The sequence below is a fragment of the Phaenicophaeus curvirostris genome, chromosome 1 (assembly GCF_032191515.1).
Source record: "Phaenicophaeus curvirostris isolate KB17595 chromosome 1, BPBGC_Pcur_1.0, whole genome shotgun sequence".
In the NCBI taxonomy this organism is placed as follows: domain Eukaryota; kingdom Metazoa; phylum Chordata; class Aves; order Cuculiformes; family Cuculidae; genus Phaenicophaeus; species Phaenicophaeus curvirostris.
Genome location: NC_091392.1, coordinates 103000727 through 103021459, shown reverse-complemented (window position 1 = coordinate 103021459; position 20733 = coordinate 103000727). Strand labels below are relative to the sequence as shown.

The following is a 20733-nucleotide window of genomic DNA, read 5'->3' as shown; positions in this document are numbered from 1 at the left end:
CAACTACATTGAATTACAGCCCTAACAGGGAGATTACATCTGAAACATGCTGGGACAATGACTCTTGCATGTGCAGATTAAACAGGCTTTTAATAATAGAGAAATAAAATCATTCATGCAGAAGACTGTGTAATAAACAGTATCAAAACCACAGCAATAATAACATATATTTTAATGATGCTTGCAACATTGAGTGATAACTAAATCTATAATTCATGAAGTCCATAAAACTGCAGGAGCAATAAAAATAACATCAGCATGTTCAGTCATTACTCAGAAGACAAGATCAGTTTATGAGTAACAATTAATTGTAAAAGACTGTGACCTTTGTTGGTCCCATAATAATTCCAGGTGTAAGTCCCTGAATTTTTTCAGACTCCAAAGGACACCAAATATTTTTAAGAACAAGTAGGGAAAACGTTAGATTTCTACATTCCATTTCACTTCAGCGAGCCTTTCTGGATTTTACAAATATCATGGTCTGTTGATAATTTATGTGAGAAATCATGAGTAATTTTGATAATTTAAGAAGACCTAAAGATTTTCAAGTTTTTATGTGTGTGTAGTAGAAAAATTAAAAAAGCATGGTATCAAGACATGAAACAATGTTGTGGAAATAAAATACCCATATGTAAAATTATACAATTCTATCTGCATCTCCTATAAATTAGGGAACTGGGATATGCTTGTAAAGCTGGAATATGCTTGTAAAGCTGGAATACTTTCATACTTATGAAATGAATAGATGTACATTTGAATTCCTAGCAGCGTGCAAAATCAGGTACTTTCTATGCATTCTTACTCAATTTAAATTTAAATTAGTTCAATTAAACAGTTTTAAATTAGTTATGTTACGCGTAATTATTATAAAACTTTTTTTCATACCTTTTTTTAAAATTCTTCCCTGAAGCAACAGTCTTGATGTGATTAGGCATACCCAAACCTATTTTTATGTATATTTCTTGCAACTTTAAAACATCATTGTGATTAAAAAATCTGCAGCACAAACCAGAATTTAAAATGTCATTTGAAAAGGAGTCTGATTATCTTTTCTAACTATGATACAGAACCCCTACCACCAAATTATTACAAGTGCAAATGAATATAATCTAACAGCAAAAGTTTTTTTGTTACTTCTGCAGTGTTCTGTTCCCCTGTCCTCTGCCAAGAAAGCTCTGACAAGCTGCATATCTCACATACACTATGTTCAAATAGTTCCTTACAAAGAATACTGCTTCTGAGAAAAGCCATATCCTGCTCTCCAGCCTGTCCTTCCAAAGCCATTAGTTATGAAGATGCAATCAGTTGTGGGGCTGCCATGTAAACTAATCAAATTATTGATCTGGTTAACCTCTTAACACCACAAATAATTTTACTGGTATAATTGAAGTTCATGCAGAAACAAGTAGGTGGGACAAAAACTTGTTGAAATGTATGGAACCATACCCTCAGGCATTTAATTTTTTTAATAGTTTTGGTAGAAGCAATCAAATTATGCAAACTTAACCTGAAGAAGGTTGCACTTTCATACTCATTTTTGTTCCCACTTATTTATTATTTTACAATTTTATTATCATAGTATTTTGTAACAGAAAATGTCAAGCAACTTTCAAAACAGAAGTTGATTTTTACCTCAAAGTACACTGATTATTTTGTTGGCTTTCTGCAGAATTAGAATAACTGGGATTGTGGTGTGTTTTTATCTAAAGAACAAATTTTAAAGTGAAACTTAACATTTGGCAAATGTCAGTAAAATAATTACATGAAATATCTTCATTTTTTCCTATTCTTTTCTTCTCTTTATGTAGTAAAGTTTATTCACATGGTATGAACTCTTTCAGAGCATAGGTTGAATGTTGGTCACACTACCTATCTACAATATTTCATTTTGTTGTCATCTTTAAAACTGTGAACCAGTGTTTTATTTATTATTCAAAGCAAGGCCTGGTAATAAATTACTTCCTCTGGTGGTTCCTATGTTGTTCCCCTAGACTACACTCTTAAGCATTTATTTTTTTAAATCCCAAGCAGAGGAAAAAAATACTCACAAATAGAAATAGTTTGTGATTTAAACATACTTTCACTACATATACATTCTGTGGAAAAAAAAAATATTATAGGATGATCCAGAATTGTCCTCAGAGCCCAGCTACAGAAGAAGCTTAGGAATACAAGAAGCATGAAAAAACCTGCTGTATCCATACCAGAGCGAGTGATGCCAAGTCTGCTTCACAATATTGGTACTATTTCTTAAATAGTGTAAAAGTTTCCTGTCTCAACAGGAAATGATGATGCAGTTATAGGCCTGGAGAGTGTAGCTGGATTATTTGCTAAGAAGGCTCATCAGCATCTAGATGAGAAAAAATTACTTAATATATTTGATCCAACAACAAGCACTCACCAGATATCATTACTAGTTCCTTCTTTAGTAAATATTGGGACATTGGTAACAAAGGAATAATTCAGTCCACTTCAACCTTGGCTGCATTGGTCCTTTACCTCTGGTGCCTCCACTTAACATAAGCTGGAATGAATTCAGACCCTCATAACTCCCGAATTTATTTCCTTGGGCTTTACATGGTTGAGCTTTTATGTTTCGTAAGACCAGTAAGCCTTCAGGAACTGTCCCTAGAGTTAAAGCTATAGATATGACTCTTTTTCCCCTTCTGAGACCTGAGATGCTCTGGCCCAGCTGCCTAAGCTTGTGACTCAGGCTTAGAGTTTTCTCAGTAGGGCCACTTCAAAGTCCCTTCCAAGAGCATTTGAGGATACTGATGACTTCACAAAGGTCTCAGAATCCCTTATTTGTGACAGTACTTTCTCCAAACAACGTCATGAAATATATCACGATTTCCCATAGCTTCATTTGCTTTTAAAAATACTAATGAACCCCAAATAATTCCCCTTTGTGCACTAGAGCTACAAATCTGTATCATTTGCAGCTTCTGTCAGAACAGCTTGAGAAAAGTACTTTTCCTGCAATATATCATCCTTAGGCCTCTAATCAGCCGACAATGGAAAACGTCTCACATTTAAAATCTGACGAAGGCTTCCATGCTACACCTTAATTAGTGGGGCTAGCAGGACATCCTCAGGCTGACTCGTACTTCAGGCAAGCACCGAGGGCCTTTACCCTAGGCTTTGGTTTTCCCGTAAAGAAAACAAACATGTGGCAAGACAGATATAGAACACTTTACCTAGATTCTCTGTTTGAATAATTATAGGATGAACTACTGCAAGATAAATAACAGCATATGCATTGTTGTTTCCACCAATACTATACAAATAAACTGAGATATTGTATGTCTTGTTTCTTTAAGAATATTTCACACGTTAATAATCTTATGTGGTGAAAAATGCAGTTCTGTCTAATTCTAATGGTGAATGCTCAGACCTGCTGGAAAATGTGGTCCTGGGAATCAAATTCTACAACTCATGAAACAATGTGTTGGCTATTAATGTCCACCTGTTGGCAGCTTGTTTGAAGACTCTTGTGTAGCAGCACTTAAGAAGCCTGTGCGGAGGCATGGATGGACTTCAGTTCTCGGTGGCTGCACAGCAAACAAGACAGGCAATATAAAACCAGTAGTTCTTTATGATACTACCCTGACCGCTGTTCAGAAGCACCACGCACTCAAAGACAGGAGACTATCATAGAGAAAGAAATTGTTCCATAGGCAGTAAATTTAACAAAGCACGGCCCTCTTCTCTTGCATTCTTCCACCATGAGTATTCCAGATATTTATGAAATACTCTTCAAAACCCTTTCAGCAGTGATTGCATTTCTCCTCCAGTCCCTCTACACCTTTCTGCATTTCTTTTGCTTTCTTTCTCCTCTGCCCTCTATGCCCTCAATCTGTATATGTCCAAACCCCAGGAGGCATTGTTGTTGATTCTTACACCATGTGCTGATGGGCAATAAATGTCTGGGAAAACTAATGTAGGTGTTTCTCTACATTACGTGATTATCATAGGAATTTCACATCACCCTGAATTCCCTTTTTTTTAACATCCTGAAAAATTAGTCAATGGATTCCAAGAATACTAAAGGAAGGAAGATTAAAAGTATGAGAGGGGCTGAATTTATTAACATGCAGACATATGCTACTATCAGATATGCCAAATCATTTTAAAACAAAGACAATACTATATGTGCAAAAAGAGTTCTTGTATACACACAGACTAATACAGTATATAGTAGTATGTCTGCAGAAGAGCATTTTGGCAGTATGGACATAAAGATGCTAGCACAAAATTCTATCTCACGTTATAATAATCAGGTCAATAATATGAAGCAAACAGGCTGTGAGTGTGAATATACTCATCTGACAGAAAATGTTCATTCATTTATCTTGAATACTGGTGATGAATCCTCGATAACATAATCATTTAACTGTATGGCTTTCATGTTCTTTTATTATAATCAATTGTGTCACATTTCATTGGCTAATCCTCTTTTTGCCCTTTATTGTGAGGAGCTACGTAGCCTCAGAATCGAAGTATGCAATTCAGGAGTGCTTCCTAACTCCTGAATAGCATCTCGTAGGTCTCTGGTGTCATTCCAATATGAATAGCGAGACAGCAATTCCTTCCTTTTAGGAGTTTCTTTTTTAGGAGTTTTACATTAACTTGTAGTTGGAAGGAGGCAGAGACAGAGATCCCATTATATGATGTAATAGAGAAATGCATGAGGTAGTGGAGCATGAGACTCAGACTTCCCACGTTTGTTTTCAGGCTCTTAGTATTATTGTGCCTATAGTAACAATCACTCTGCACCAGTCCCTCCCTGTTCTTTTTCCTCTTCTTCCTGCCCTTATCCCACACTGTTTTTTTCCCATAGCAGGTCAAATTCCCCAGCAGAATCTCTGTATTTCCATAATTTCTTAATACAACTATCCTCTGTCTCTTTTCCCACATTGTTTTCACCAGACTGGCTCTTCTGTTCAACAGCTCCCTCCTAGAAATGTATTTGATATCACCCTAAGAGAACAAAGGATTGGATAACCTCGCTGATCACTTTACCGAAGTCCAACTCCTATTCATCAGGTGCAATGATCACAGGGAAAGTTTTGCTCATCATTTCCAAGATAAGGATGTTGAAAGATTTTTTTGCCAGTTACATCAAAATGTTGTATGCAACATCAGTCACTGATACAAGATTTCCTGGGCTTACACAGCTAGAACACATTTGAGTTTAGTTTTCACAGGATGTGACAAAAAAGGTTCCATTTTCAAATTTGTGCGCCAAAATGTTAAGTGTGTACCAACAAGACCAAAGTCCTTTCAGCCAACCTTTACTTGAAATAAGAACCCTGAACCATTTGTCTCAGGCTAAACAAACAAGAATTTGGTTCACCTGGAAGCCTGGAAAACTGCAATTCAGATGATGAGGCTAGTGAAAATACATGTCTTACCAATCAAAACTATCATTCATATAGTCAAGTTCATTGTTTTATCAGTACTGAAGATTGAAATAAACTTTTCAAATGATTGAGAAGTTTGCTGTATGGTTGGAACTGAACAGGAAAAGAAGAAATTAAAAGATAATTGCAGAAGTATAACAACATGCTACTCCTGCATGTTTTACTTGCTTACATAAATAGTTGAAAAAAAAACTTTCTGTAGGAAAAAATAAGCAAGATAGAGCAAATAGATATATCCATGAGATGAGAATGAAGAATTCTGCACAGAAAAGTCTGCAAACTAATCTTTTATAATTGGGGAATGCAACATGATGTACCTCTATTAGACTGAAGACATATATTAAAGTTTAAAATAGGAATACAAGGGCTTCAGCAGAAGACAACTCAGATCACCTAATTCTTCAGTTTCATAGAATTCAATTAATTAGTAAATTTTAATGCTCAACCTGAGTGCTCTGTGGCCCTTTAATGGAATTTCTTACTTTGACATTGTAATATTGAAATATGGCTTATGCTTTTTATTTACATGAATGCTTATGTTACCAACTATCAGAACAAGGATTTTATACCACTGGCCTAGAAGGGAGCAGTTTTACTCTAGATCTTCCTTATGTTTCAAAAAATGTAGAAAAATATGCTTTTATGAATTTTGAACATGTTATTATTGCAGTCATATATATCATACATGCTTCTAGGCTTTTTTTTAGGAGGATAGACTAGCTGGTTTATTTCTAGTATCAAAATTCTGTCAGTCTTTCCGAATTAGCAAAAAGGACTGTTCTGCAAATGCTGACGAAGGGGTTTCAACTTATTTCTTACAAGGTGAGTGTAACATAGATTGATTGGAATTTCTGCAATAATAGAAAGGTTAAATATTTCAAACCAGAGCTGAAAGCCAGACTTGACACTGACTGAATACCTTCATAAGCTACTACTGACCTCAGACCATCCTTTTTTTTGCTGTACTTAATTCCTTTGAAATACTAGATGATTCAAACTTTCCTGCTAAACCTTGCCCAACTTTTTCTTGTAATGTTTAAAAACCCCTCTGCACAGTCTTTCAATAACCACAGGAGATAAAAACCTTAATAATGGAATATTTCTTAAAAAAACAGGAATTAGAAGCCCATTTCATTTACAAGCCATATTATGACTTTTTAAATGTCTACAATAGGATTAAACACCACGAAATCTCACCAGAAAAGCAGCCCTATGAAATAAAGACAGCAGACAGTGAAAGAATAGCAGACAGCAATGTAAAGTCAAGGTCCCAGGCTACATTTAAATAAGCTAGCTCAGGTCCCAGAAGTAATATAGTGATGACAGCAGGGAGCTCAATTTGAGTAAGCTGTGGGAATGCCAGAAAGAGCTGAACTTAAGTTAACATTTTGACCTCTCTACGTGGTGAGTCCTTTCAAGGACAAAGCAGTTCTGAAAAATACATGTTTTAAGGGGAATGGAAAATCAACTAGGAAGGTAGGCAGTAATCATTGTCTTCTTCCCAGTTCTAGGTTTCATTCATTTCAGTCCAAATTCATAATTGTCTGTATATTTTGAGAATTTAGGGTAGAGTAATGAATCCAAACAAGAGTTTTGATCTGTGTATCAGATTGCCATGATTAACTTATGAGATCAATCCAAACTACCTCGTCCAACACAAACGATGAAACAAAGTTAATGCATAAGAAGCTTTCTCTCCTGCAACAGCTCCAACTTAAAACCATAAACTCCTCATGAGTGCTGTATTACAAGCAGGCCACTAAACTGCTGAAGTTTAATACCAGATGTTAGCTTCTTAGTACAAAGGTGGCTGGCTGAAGTAAAGATAAAAGTCGCAGTAAGCTAATCACAGATATTTCAGTTTGGGAATATAACGGAAAACCAGCAAGGAGGATCTATAAACATACTCAAGTGACTTTGAACCTGGGATATAGAAAAACACATAAATAATGCTAATCATTACCTAGTTTTGGGTGCTTAACAAGTAGAACACTTCATGTTTATGTAACACAGGCCTGTGAAACTCACAGCCATCCTAGAAAACATGCCTGAGATTCCACCCCTTCTGCAAGACAGATCAAGGCACAGTGGAAAACTTACTTTGCTTTTCCCTGATAAATGTAGGCAAGTTGGCAGGCTACACACACACACTTTTTCTAGTAAGGACTGAGGTCTGCGGTGCCTGCATTCCTCCTTGCATTTCCTCTGCCTGGGTGCTGTTCTGGAGTTGCCCCAGATCACAAGCAGGGATTGAGTTCTGCAATGCCCGAGTTCTCATTTATGTTTCCCCTCACTGGGTGCTGGTTCAGAGTCACCCCAGATCATGAGGTAATGGAAATAAATTTATTTTTTTCATTTTATCTGTAGCTTTGTGGCTGTTCCTGTGCTCAGCCTGTGTTCGGCTCACATAAAGAAATTGAAAACTGATGGATAAAGTGCTACAATGTTATGAAACAACTGATAAAAGAAAATTAAATCATAAAATATAGGAAATAAACCAATGGAGATGGAAGGTAATGAATCTATGTGTAATTTAGGAGAAATGAGATTAAATAAGCAAAAGAACATACAAAACCAAGAAGTGGTTCAGCTTTTATTTAACCATCTGTAAACTTTTTCTCAATCTTCCTCAGTGGAAGATGTAGTTGTGAACGTCCACAGGCTCTAATCTCTGTGCTAACAACTCCAGCTCTGATTTAGTACAATGCTTAGTCCTGATTTAACAGCTAGATAAAATCCACTTTATTAGCTACCAACCATAAGCAAACTTACTCAAGACGTGTAGCAAAAGGAAATGGTGGAAAGTGATGAATAGAAGTGGTCGTAGGCACAATACCTTTCAAGAGTGTGATGCTTGTTTGTGTGTCACAAGTCAAATTGGCAAAGAAGTCGAAGTGTGCCCCAAATTTCAAGCCTTAAGATATCCTAGACATTTTAGAGCAATATACAATTAATGGGAGGCATGCTTAGTCTTTAAGTAATTTTAAAAAATGCAAGTCTTCAACTCAATGCCAGTTCAGTGTCATGTTTTTTAAATGACTGTTAGGGAATTTAACAAAGCATGGTTTCTGAAATTGTACTGTTCACGAATAGAACTGCTAATTCTACACCTATGCTTTTAAGTGCCAGATGGATATAAAGTGAACTGGAAATTATTTAATCTTACTGTGAGTAGGGAGTACTGTAAATGAGTAAAATCCTGGAGGGCATAACCAATCCATTTTGCAAAGAAAGGAGAGAGAAAGTAATTAAAAAAAACAAACATCCTTTTGTTGGGTACTATTAACAGCCTTTTTATTTTCATGTACTAAAAGTGTGACCTTGCAGGTTGCCTCAGCTGCATGTCAAAATGAAGTAGTCTTAAAATGTCCATTGTTTATGATCTGATTTAAAAAACAAGTTTTAAATAATATCATTACATTTTACCCCTTGGGTTATGTTAAGGACTAAAAAAAAAATAAAATAAATCAAAACATACCCAAAACGTAATTAAGAAATGTCTAAGCATGGAAACTTAACAGCAAATGGCTGACCAGATGTGCTTTTCAGCACTTTTAAGGATTCTTTTATCTTCATGGCTGCCTGTAACAATGCCTTGAGCAAAAACCATTTGTAGAGGATAGGTGTTTCTTTGTTTTCATACACAGAGGAAGGAGAGATGACTGATGTAGCAGTTGCATACACAGAATATTTGACATGTTATTTTGAGAATCAATGTATGATGATTAATGTAGAAAATATAATTAAGTTGTGTTAGGAAAAATAGAAACTCACTAAAAGTCATAGTGCCTGCAACCTTGTAATATTTAATTTTTCAGATACAAAATATCAACTTATCTCAAAATGGGTCATATGCAAGTCTCAGATCAGAATAATAGATGATGATTTTTAAATGATAGAGAAAAGTAATTTTCTGAACATTTTTAAAATCTTATAAAAAAGTCAGAATAAAGATGACACTGCAACTAGTCAGTTGCACATTACTGTACCTGTAACACCATCATAGATATAGTATACTTACAATAATGTTAGTGTCAATCTAACTCAACATTTCAGGTTAAGAAAAAAACCCTAATATGTAAGACTTGTGTGCTTTCACCAGTTCCATTTTGACTTGAAATTCAGATTAGACAAAAGTCAATAATTTCGTGTTTAGACTGTGCAAAAATACAGTGGTAGTCTCTGACAAAAGCACTTTTTTTTTCTGCATATGCAGATACAGGTGGATATAAATCACCCTTTGTCAAAGCAGAAATTGTGCAAATATGTTCGACATTTATTAAAATATTTAATAAAGCATCTCTAGACACTCCATTTCACAGCATCGAAAATAAATTAGCAAGCATAGATATGCCTACCATAACCCCTTGAGTAGTCATAATTGTGAGAACATGCTTGTAAATTGTAACATTCTTTCACTGATATGACTGAAATTAGTTTTATAACTGATGTTAAAGACATTAAATTGCTTTAAAGCTTTAACAGATTTATCATCTAAATAAATATTAGACTCAATAGGGATTCTATGACATTTGTGCTCTACTTTTGTAACTGAAGATTGTTCACAGGTTAATTGATGAATTATGTAAAGAAATATTTATTATTGTTAAATTTAATGTAGGTAAAGTAACTTCTGGTGAAAATTCTATTTTTATTACCTACGAACATATATAACATTTATTCCAGATTCCCCATTAATTATACCAAACACAAACTTTATAGAAGAATTCAGGCAAATGCATTCTTAAGATAATTGTGTGCAAATGCCTGAATAGTAACCTTGCTATCAACTTTGGGGTGTCACAGAGCTGTGTTAACTAGGAAAGCTTTTCAACATAAGTTTATAATTCCTGAGATAGATACTCAGGACTTGATTATGCCATTCTCATAATCAGCGTATTTTTGTCTCTAAGAAGCTTGAGCTTCAAGACTATCTGTGAAGCAGGTAAAGAGTATTTACTAATATTTTTACCAATAAAAGCTTCAGAATCTGGTATACAGATTTATAAAATCTTTAGCTGTGGCCAATGAAGCCTATATCAGAAAAACTGATTCCGTCTTCATTACATATGCTCAAACTTTTTTATATTACAATGATTGTCATTATTAATTTTTTTTCTTTTCATTTATCTTTTAATTTATTTTAGTGGCCAGTCTCCCAATACCTTACATCAGCACATCCAAAACATGTGGAATATTTGTGTGTTTTCAGGAAAACTACAGGCACAGACATCTAGAGGAAAACAAAAAAAAATTAGGAAATGTCTCTGTGATTACATCTTTGAAGAGTAAAAGAAAAGAAAGGGAAACAAAGCAAAGACTGCCTTCTTACACAGTCACTGAAACAGCTTATAAAGTTGCCTACCTGAAGGCACAATAATAGCAGCTGTAGCAGCTAACCTCTATCAGTCATAATCTAGAACAGTGCCACTTTCTATTAACCAAGCAATCGAGGAACTAAAATTACTTATACTGGTCTACGCAAGTCACTCAGTTTGCTCCAGTGCATTTTGATGACTTAATTAGGAAGACAGTGCAGCACATGTGGTTTTCCAGCCAGGTTCATCACAAAGGCCACATCGTCAAAACAGAAGAGTTGAGTCTTCTACAACTAGATTAAAAATAGGGATTTCTTCATTAAGTGTCCTGCAGCTGACTGTGACTCTTGGTTTGCCTCCATCTTTTCAGACAATTAAATAAAGCGTCATGCTTTATTTATTTCTTTTTAAAGGCTAATAAAGAAGCCGTGAACTGAAGTATAGCTGGCAATCTTTTTTATTTATTAAGACCTCAGTGCACACAGTGACAATCTCTGTAAGACAAGGCACATGCTGGGATTTTTTTTCCTCCTTTTAATATATACACTCTTTCCAGGCACAACAGTTCTACCAATAGGAATGACAAACCTTTGTCATCCTCCCAAGCAGGAGAATAGTTGGGGCACTGAAAAAAAAAATACAAACCACAAAATAAGCAAAACAAAACAACAGGGAAAACCTAAGGTCATACCATAAAACCAACAAATGTGAAACAATCTGAGTACTCTGACAATGTGCTGATGTTAATCAGAGTAAAAAAGGTAGGTAAAGGACAACACTGTAAAAATCAGCTGGAGTGTATATAATGGAGACAGAGCAAATTTAGTCACAATATTTCAAGCTGAGAAAAAACAGTTATGTATTTTCACTTCTACCAGCAGGGATGGACGATTAGGTAAATTACATTATTATTATGTAGACAAATCCACTGAAAACAGTATACAAGATTTACTACACCATTTCTGTTTTCTGATAAAAAGAAATTATTATCTCTTGTGTTATTAAGTAATCTGGTTTGTAAAGTCATAATGGAAATTATATATGGTAATATCATTTCATGGAAACATCGTAATGTTTCCTTAATAACAAACACATTGGATCTTAACATAATGTGATCTAGCATGAATTCATTAATATTAGGACACAGGAACATAAATAAGTGAAAAATATTTTTAAAATATTTTGCAAGGATGACATATTACCCTGCACTTCAAGAGGAAAGATGACTTTCCAGTCTTAAGAGTTACTAACTGATATTTGTACATCATTGTGTATACTTACAAATGCAAATACACATGCATACAAGTATACAGTGGTTAAATGAGATGAGTTGAGTTGGTACTGCTTCCTCTCTACAAGAGGTTGTAGTGTGGCATATGCTTATTGCAGGGACAGGAGAGAAGGAAGAGGCAGACATGAACACACACATTCTTTGCAAGAGTACAGATGCCGGTTTTTCTCTTTTCTAATTTTTTTTTCACTTAGTCTGTCTAAATAGAGCCCCTTTTTAGCAGGGGCTAGCCAAAAAGTGAGTGGTGTTTGGTTTGGTGGTAGGTTTTGTTTCAGTGGTGGGTTTAATTTTGTTTTTTAGATCTGAATTGAAGAATATTTTCTGTCTGATTCAATATAATTGGATGTGGATGACAGAAGCACATCTTTCCACATGCTCCTTGACCCAGCAAGGCCTAAACTGCCTGTCTACTCTTTCAGAATTTGACCTTGAATACCAAAATCTACAACCCTGGCGGCACTTGCAAGTGGAAAACATACATTAAATCATCATCCCTTGCTACACATCACTTACAGATGCATTTGTCACAGTTATATTAAATTAGGATCACAAAAATGTAATTTATGGCCAAGAATGACATTGCATAAACCTTGTGAAAACAAAATTACTGGAGAACATACACCAAAACATGGTATTTCTTGCCACTACAGTTTGCCAACAGAACAATTCTTCCAAGATGATCCTTTCTATGGTAGAAGTTATATGATGGAAAGTTAAGAATAGAATCATAGAATCATAGAATAACCAGGTTGGAAGAGACCCACCGGATCATCAAGTCCAACCATTCCTATCAGATGACATGACATAACATGACAGAGACATCCTGTGGTCCTGGTTGACAAGTTGAATTTGAGGTAGCAGTGTGCCCTTGACATAGGGAAAGATAATGATATACTGGAATACTTTTGTGAAAGCATAACCAGCAGGTCAAGGGGCGATTAGTTCTCTTCAATTGTCGTTCATGAGTCTGCACATGGAAGAGTGCATATAGGTTTGGGCCACTGTAAGAGAGAAACAACAAAAAAGGAAGAGAGCACAGAGGAGGGCTCTACGATCGACAGGGGGATTGAGCAAGTGAGATACTGGGAAAGAGTAAAGAAGATGGTTTGGTTTAGCATACAGAAGTCTAAAGTAGTGGTTTAATTCCAGTCTTCAAGTACCTCAACAAAAGTTCTGCAGAAATGAAAGCCAGACTCTCCTCAGAAGTGCACAGTGAAAGGACAAGATGCGATATAAAAGGTTCCAGCTGTCTCTAAATGAAAGAATTAATCCAAAGAGGTTAAGAAATTTCCATCCCTAGAGGTGCTCAGAACATAGCCGGACATGGCTCTGTGCAACCTGATTTAACTTTAAGTACAGCACTGTTTTAGAAAAAAAAACCTCGGACTAAATAACCTGCACATGCCTTCTTTTTGCCATGATTCTGAGTGTTCCTACATCAGAGCTAAACTTCCAGTCTTAAATTTATACATATATCTTTAATAAAAAATAGCTAAAAATTATTTTTGTTTGGGCTCATATTCAATGAAACAATAAGTAAAATTTATATGGAATATGGGGACCTATATTTAAAAATTCAATCCTGTTAAATCACGTCCTTCTGTCTTTAGAGTTAACGTTCTTCTAAGAGTTAAAGCACTGCTCCTGAGAAGGAGTAGCTTTACCTAGGTTTTGAGGTTTTCAGTTTCTATCCTTTGCCTTACTTACCCTCTGAACTACTAACTACACTTTCCTGTTTATGTGTTCTGAAATGCCTGCTTGCTTATCACAAAATAGTTATGAACACAGCTGTAAAACAATACAAAATTATAACTAACAAAACTGCCATATATTACAAATACGAGCTCAGCTGTTGGATCACATGCTTAGAAAGGGTGAAAGCAAGTCTCCGGTACTTTCCAACTGAAAGAATTTGAATCCATACCCCCTACTCTTTGAGAACTGTCAAGGGAATACTGGTCACTTAATTTCCTTAGCTCTTTGCTCTTCCTCTAACAGCTTCACAATCAGGAATTTACATGGAATCTGAGCCTATATGCCTCTGAGCCTATGCCAAAAGACAGTCAACAGTCAAACTGTGGATTGGGCTGGGCTAGCTGAACATTTCTTTTTTAAACATTTTTCTCAGAAAAAAAAAATGACAACCATAAAACTAGCTAAATTCTGGCATCTCTTCCAGTTCAGGTGGAGAGCACTTCCACAGTAGTTCTTGCTAAAGGACCTGATCCCAAGGCCAACCAAATCCATGAAAAATGCTCCTACTGTCTTCATTCACAGACCACAAATCTGAAAGCTTGCACTCATTACTGTTGATGTAAAAACCCAAAAACACACCAAAAAACTTCAGTTCAAATTATGCAAATCTTTTGCTGCATGTGAGATTAATAGTTCTATATTTTTCTGACAATGTAGTAACTGTTAACTTTAAAACACTTCAATGACTTAACTGAAAACACAGAGCTCAAAGTACACATCTAAACATAATGTAACGTTAGTTATTGCCATGTTTTCTTAGATCAGTGCACTTTAAAATCAGCTATCAAGTTTTTCAGCCTTAAAATATGCAGAGCAACGGGAAAGAAAAATCACATCTTTCCCAGATAATGTTCAACCCTTGATTAAATAAAGATGTGCCAAGGCAAAGATACTTCATGCCTCAGGAGACCGCCGTCGTGGAATTGTGAGTGTATTTTATATGTGAATTAGAGGTAAGATGTAATGACATGAGATGAAAGGCTCAGCCGTGATTTTAATAAAGGGGGGAGACAGTGCTTCCCTATGGACCCTATATGCAAAAGAGTGAGACTCAAGAAGAATATATGAAAAGATTCAGCAAAAACTAGAATAAATGCTTCAAAGTTATAAGACCACCATTAACATTCATCACATTTTACTGAAATTGAGAATTCCAGTGAGCATTAGCTTTAACACATTTCTGATACTTTATCATATGAAATTAAAGCTAGGTCATCAGTAAACTGGAGTAATTTTCAATGTTTAGATAAGACAGAAACCACACAATTTCATTTTTTAAAGGTTTTTAACCACATGATCTAAAAATAATTTAATTGGATTTGTTATTTGGAATGTATGGGTTTTACGGAAATGAAAAAACACACATACTTTTGTAGTATCATGATTGCAGATCTTTTAGCTACTTAGAGCTTTCAGTAATCCTCAGAAAAAGCTGTTACCTATTGTTCTATTGATATTTTTTATGAATACAGCAGTATTCCAAAGAACCGTTATTTCTTGTTTTCCCCCATTAAATGGAGGAAAAAGTTTGAGATTTTGCATAGGTGTCTCTCTTCCTGTACAAAAAAAAAATAAAAAAAAAAGAGAGAGAAAAAAGAGAGAGAGACATGCCTTTGTAAAGAAAAGGCATGAAAAGAGCAAAATGAATGGCTGAACTGCTTAAAGAAAAAAAAAAATCCTGCCTTATTTGATCTTTTGTGATAATCACACTTCTGGCACCCTGCCAGTGAGGCTGAGCATGCTGATGTCTGGCCAAGTAGAGTAATCTCCTGGTTCAAGTCTGAGGTCTGTGATGAAAATTACAAAGCAGGAACAAAATCAAAATGCCACCTGTGATTTTATTCTGAAACTAATTTGATGGAAAAAGTAATACAATGCAAGCAGCCTTTTTTAGCAGAGTCTACAAAACTATGCCTAAATTGAAACCAACGCAAGCAGATGGAGGTAACTATCATGCAAATACATTTGGATCTGCAGGCATTTCTTTTAAAAGGAGCAGTAGATATCTTTGTGACAGGTAAATTGCTTTGAAATTCTGTTTCAAGTCCAAGGTCAAACTTTTAAAATGATAATTTTAACTTACATCTTCCTTTATTCTGGAGTTTTTTGTATCTTCTATGTAACAGATTTGAAACGAAGAAAACCAGGGAAAAAAAATAATCAATTCATTTCCTTAATTTACTTTCCGTGAACCACCATTCATTATAGGTCAACGAACTCTTGAAGGAAATAAAACATTTCCTTTTTCTTTTCAATAGCCTGTATTTGAACTAGTTGCCCACAGATATATAGAGAATTGTATAGCCATGAAATTCCACATATACAATGTAAATATCTGACTTAGAAAACCAGCCAGCTGTCTTCTACATTATTATTTAGATGCAAAGCAAATAAAAACAAGCACCAAATCTCAGCAAGTTTCTTTTTGTAGGTCTATTGTGTTTTCCAACATTTACTGAAAGGTTGTACATTATTAGCAGTACTGATCAATTTTTTGGGGGAAGGAGGGAGAGTGAGTGTCCTAACAAATAATGAAGATAATTCACAATGACTCAGATGCTCTTTCTATAGATTTATTCTTAAGAAAAACTGCAGTACAACAAAACAGGTTTTGTTTCCTGTATGTTACTTCAATAAAAATCCATTGTTCATTAGTGATATAGGTTACCCTTTTTACCACCACCTTCTTTCTCTTTAAAGTTTGAATGTATCTTGCCCCATTTACACATGATTACTACTTCTGTCTACACTAGTAAGACTGGCCATATGCAGACACCAGAAAGTACCCTGATCTCTAGGACCTCATGGAAAACCCTGCATTTTGGTTGCTTAACAGTTGCTTCTATTTTCTTTCTTCAGGAAGGTTCTGTATAGGTTTTGTATTCTCTTTGATATTCAAATCTGTTTCTGCACTTGGTACTTCTTCCCTCCGCCAACAGTGCTAATCAAAGGAATGCTTTAACAGACACCTTAACCTTCTCGTACTTATATTTTCAGGCCACTCCTTTTCTATATTTTCCTTTACAATCAAAACAAGCAAGTCATTGGAGCACAGACAATACAGCACTTATGAAATTTGGTTATGAACATGCAGATATGCTCATAAATTTCTTAACTAAACACACACACACACAAATATTAATAAACACATGCACGAATAAAGAGTGCACTTCAGGTATATACATGCTCATATTCACACTGATAGCATAAAAATTATTCACAAAAATATGAACACGTTTAAATAAAAGGTACCTACCTGGAATGAGTTGACCTAGTAACTGATGGCATCTGGAAAGGCTGAATACAGCTGCTATGACCAAAAAAGGATAATGTTTCCATTTCATGATGTGTCCTTCCTTGCATTACACCAGCTTGGCAGCGTTAACGTAACTGTTATCTGTAATATACAATGGGAACAAGAAATATCAAATTAATGATAGATTTAGGGTACTTTCAAATAACTTTTGCTCAGTGTAACTCTGTGAAGAATGCTGTTTTCCATACAGTTTTAGCTATTAAAATATAAATTTTTTTTTAACATTTAAGAAGTCCTGTCCTTGCAGAGCTGATGATGACTCCAAAATAGATGTTTTAAAGGTAGACATGAGGAACACACATATATTTTAAAACGCTGCATGCTGTTTGGTTATTATGTAATCCAAGAAATTGTTCAGTTCTGCAAGATAATTCAGTGTACATTTAATCCATCCCAGCTCAAGACATGCCTACATTTAAAAACATGCATCAACACTATTCATCCTTTTATACAAGCAGGGTTGAACTTTACGCTCGACTCAGTCTTATGACACCGCATTTTGCTGGAGATGGACTAGGGAGAATTTTACCCAAAAATGACTTCAACCTTTAGGGTAACTTTTTGCAAAGTTTCTGTTTTCTTAAGTGTATAAAATTTTCATCTGACTGGCAGGACATTTAATTTTATGAAGGAAGAAAATCTTTTTAATGGAATTGCTACTCTAATATTCATTTTTCTGACCACCACAACTGTAGATTGAAAAGTATTCACAACTCTACCACTGTTGAAAAAAAATTTTGGCTCATCCTACTCATTTCTTATGCCTCATCTACATTAATGCTTAGTATGGACTTTAACTTAACTCCCCAGGCCTTGTTTCCAATGTACCAACCTGTTCAAAATGCTGTAGGTTTCTAAAATGACACATGGCTCAGGTTTCTAAAACTAGTAAGATGTTTTTTAGAAAACGTCTTTCAGAAAATAAACACAACTTTTAAAAAAATGCAACAGGTTTAGTGTTTTATTTTAGCAAGAGCCTCCTATATCAATACAAACCAAAATGCGTGTGACTGCTACATCCCATACATTGCATAGTGTCTGGGCTTCACATCAAGTTGCTGATGACAGGAGGAACGTTAATTGAAGTGTTTGTCAAATTACTAGATGCCCACAGCTGTCTGACCCTCACCAACGACTAGAGACCACCAAACACAACTGTAAACATGAAAGCAGGCTGATAAATGAAGCTCTGCTCCAACAACAGATAACTATGTTAGACCTTGATAACATTACAACTCATTTCTGTCTCCTCATACTGGTTTCCCTTGTAGTTAACACCTAAATGCCAGCAGACAGAATTGTAACTGTGAAAAAAACTATGGTCCCGTCAGTAATTTTTTTCATCTGCAAAGAATTTTCATATTTTTTCTTCCATTTTTCTCACTTCATCTGTATTGCAGACAAAAAACTTCCATTCTTTCTATTCCTATTCTTTAAATTTCCCCTAACACTTGTATGACCGCTCATCTGAAGCAAACAGCTTGACAGCTCTTAATGGCAGAGTTAATGGCAATTAATGGCCCAGGTGTTACATGCTTCTCCAAATGCTATTCATGATATGACTCCAAGATTGAAATCAGGATTTGCAACTTCAGACCTTTAGAATATTGATTTCTTTCTCTGACAATAATACAAGCTTACTTTATACACTATTTATCATTTTGATTCAGGTTCTTGTAGTTTCTTCATCTGTACTTTCTATCTTCTAATACAAGATTGAATCTTGTTTCTAACACAAAGCTGATGAGAAAGCCCATTGAATTTGGTTCACCAAACAAAAAAAATAACATTTTCAGCCAAGGATTTACATTGTCATTACAACGTTGTAAGAGACCGTTATTGAACTGTTTTGGATCAACAGAGCTGTCAACCACAACGATCTTGTAAGAGACCGTTACTGCAACGAAGAGCTGATCTCGTAAGAGCTGCCAACCACAGAGACGAACTGTCCCCAACAGAAAAACCACAACATCCACCCGAAGCGGTGGCTACCAAGCTGCAACTACGCTGGAGCTGGGTAGAGAGGATCACCATGAACACCTGGGCATGTGCGCGTGGAGGACAATGTCTTCCTGAAAATGGGTGGACTGTTTGGGGAAATCGTGGGGACTGGGGCGATAAATAAGGGGGCCTCTTGCTTCTTCATTGCTCGGTGGGCTCGGGGTGCTCAGTTGCTTTGTTGTTCAGTGGACTCGACCTTGTGTGTGTTGCTGCATATGTCCCCCCCACCTTGGTCTTCCTGGAGCTTGGAGCATCATTGTCGCTCGGTGGCCGCGTCTTCATCATCACCTGCACCAAGACCGATCTGACGGGACATCACTGGATTCGTGGTGGTGGTACTTAGCTGCATCTCTACCGTTTTCTTGCTTAGGGATTCTAACTTTTCCTTTCTTTTCCTCTCTGTCCTATCGCTGTTATCAGTTGTTCCAGAAAATAAAGCTCACAAGATTGTACGCTATCTGACCTCGTTTGAATCTTAATCTCGGCCTCTTGGGATCGTTTAAGAACCCTCCCCGATATTGGATCAGGACAAATGTGAAGTGTTCACACCGTATATGTCAATGTTAAAGGATAATCGCATTAATATATTTTGCAAAATTATTCAAGGACTCAGAGATTTAATAAGAGCCTAAGTCTTCCCATCCAGTGGCAGAACACACCTCCTACTACAGGCTCTCATCAGGATCTCAATAGGAGTTCAAATCACACATTCTGGAGACAGAGTTTGTTATGTAGACCAAATTGTACTAGTTTTTTGCGGCAAGGAGCTGGCACACTACAGCTCCAGCAGACTCTCTACAGGGCAAAGCTAAGCCTGTCACCCAAGCTGGTAGCGTCTTTGGGAAAGCCTGTGTAAGAAAGGACAAAAATCCAGATAGACAGAGGAACAGAGAAAAAAAAAAACCAAACAAACACAAAACACTGCCCTGCATCAATCTGGGGGAATGGGGTGGGGGCAGGGAGTAGAGGTGGGAGAGTTGGTGATGAAGTGTTGAAGTTGAGGCTAGAAAAACCTGCACGGGGGTGGGAGTGGTAGTAGTGGTGTTAGTTTTTGTCTTTCTTTCTTACCTTTGCTCTTTTAATCAACAATAAATTTTACTCTTTAGCCAAGGTAAAGCCACCACAACCATAAAGTTCTGGCAGGGGGAGATGAATCCCAGAAAATACTTTATGGCACTTGCCCTATCTGTGAAGGTATCCCATGCCTTTTCCACACATCTCTCTTCGACTTAATCGATAAACTAAGACTTCCTTTTAATCCCTTTGTACGTGACAGAGCTCCACAGGGAGCTCAGACCATGACTGCCTGGCTTGTTCGTTAAAACCTTTTCTGCCCTCTAAGTCTGTTTGTGGTTTATGTTTGAAATACAATATTTAATTGTAAAACCTGAAACTACATCAATGTTATTAAAAACATTATTCTTATAGAAAATTTCAGTGAAGACAGCTTTAATGAAAATTTTTAGTTTACAGGTAAAGAACAATTCTTGTAGATATTCCTGAAAACAATACTGAAGAATAGGCTAATTCTTTGTATATGGAGTGTAGTGCTTCCTTCTGAAATAGTAGCCCTGGATCACAGGAAGGATAAAGTAGAAAAAGTTGTCATCAGAATGGAAAATGGTTTTC

At 35.9% G+C, this 20733-nt stretch overlaps 1 protein-coding gene across 1 annotated transcript in view; it reads right to left on the bottom strand.

The window, feature by feature from the left end:
- Window positions 1-17167, bottom strand: part of ROBO1 (roundabout guidance receptor 1) — a 618408-nt gene extending 601241 nt beyond the window's left edge. The window contains exon 1 of the mRNA XM_069870168.1: window positions 17044-17167. Within this exon, the coding sequence (XP_069726269.1) occupies window positions 17044-17131 (88 nt within the window). The 5' untranslated portion in view covers window positions 17132-17167. The remainder of the gene's footprint in view (window positions 1-17043) is intronic.
- Between the last annotated feature and the right edge of the window lie 3566 nt (window positions 17168-20733).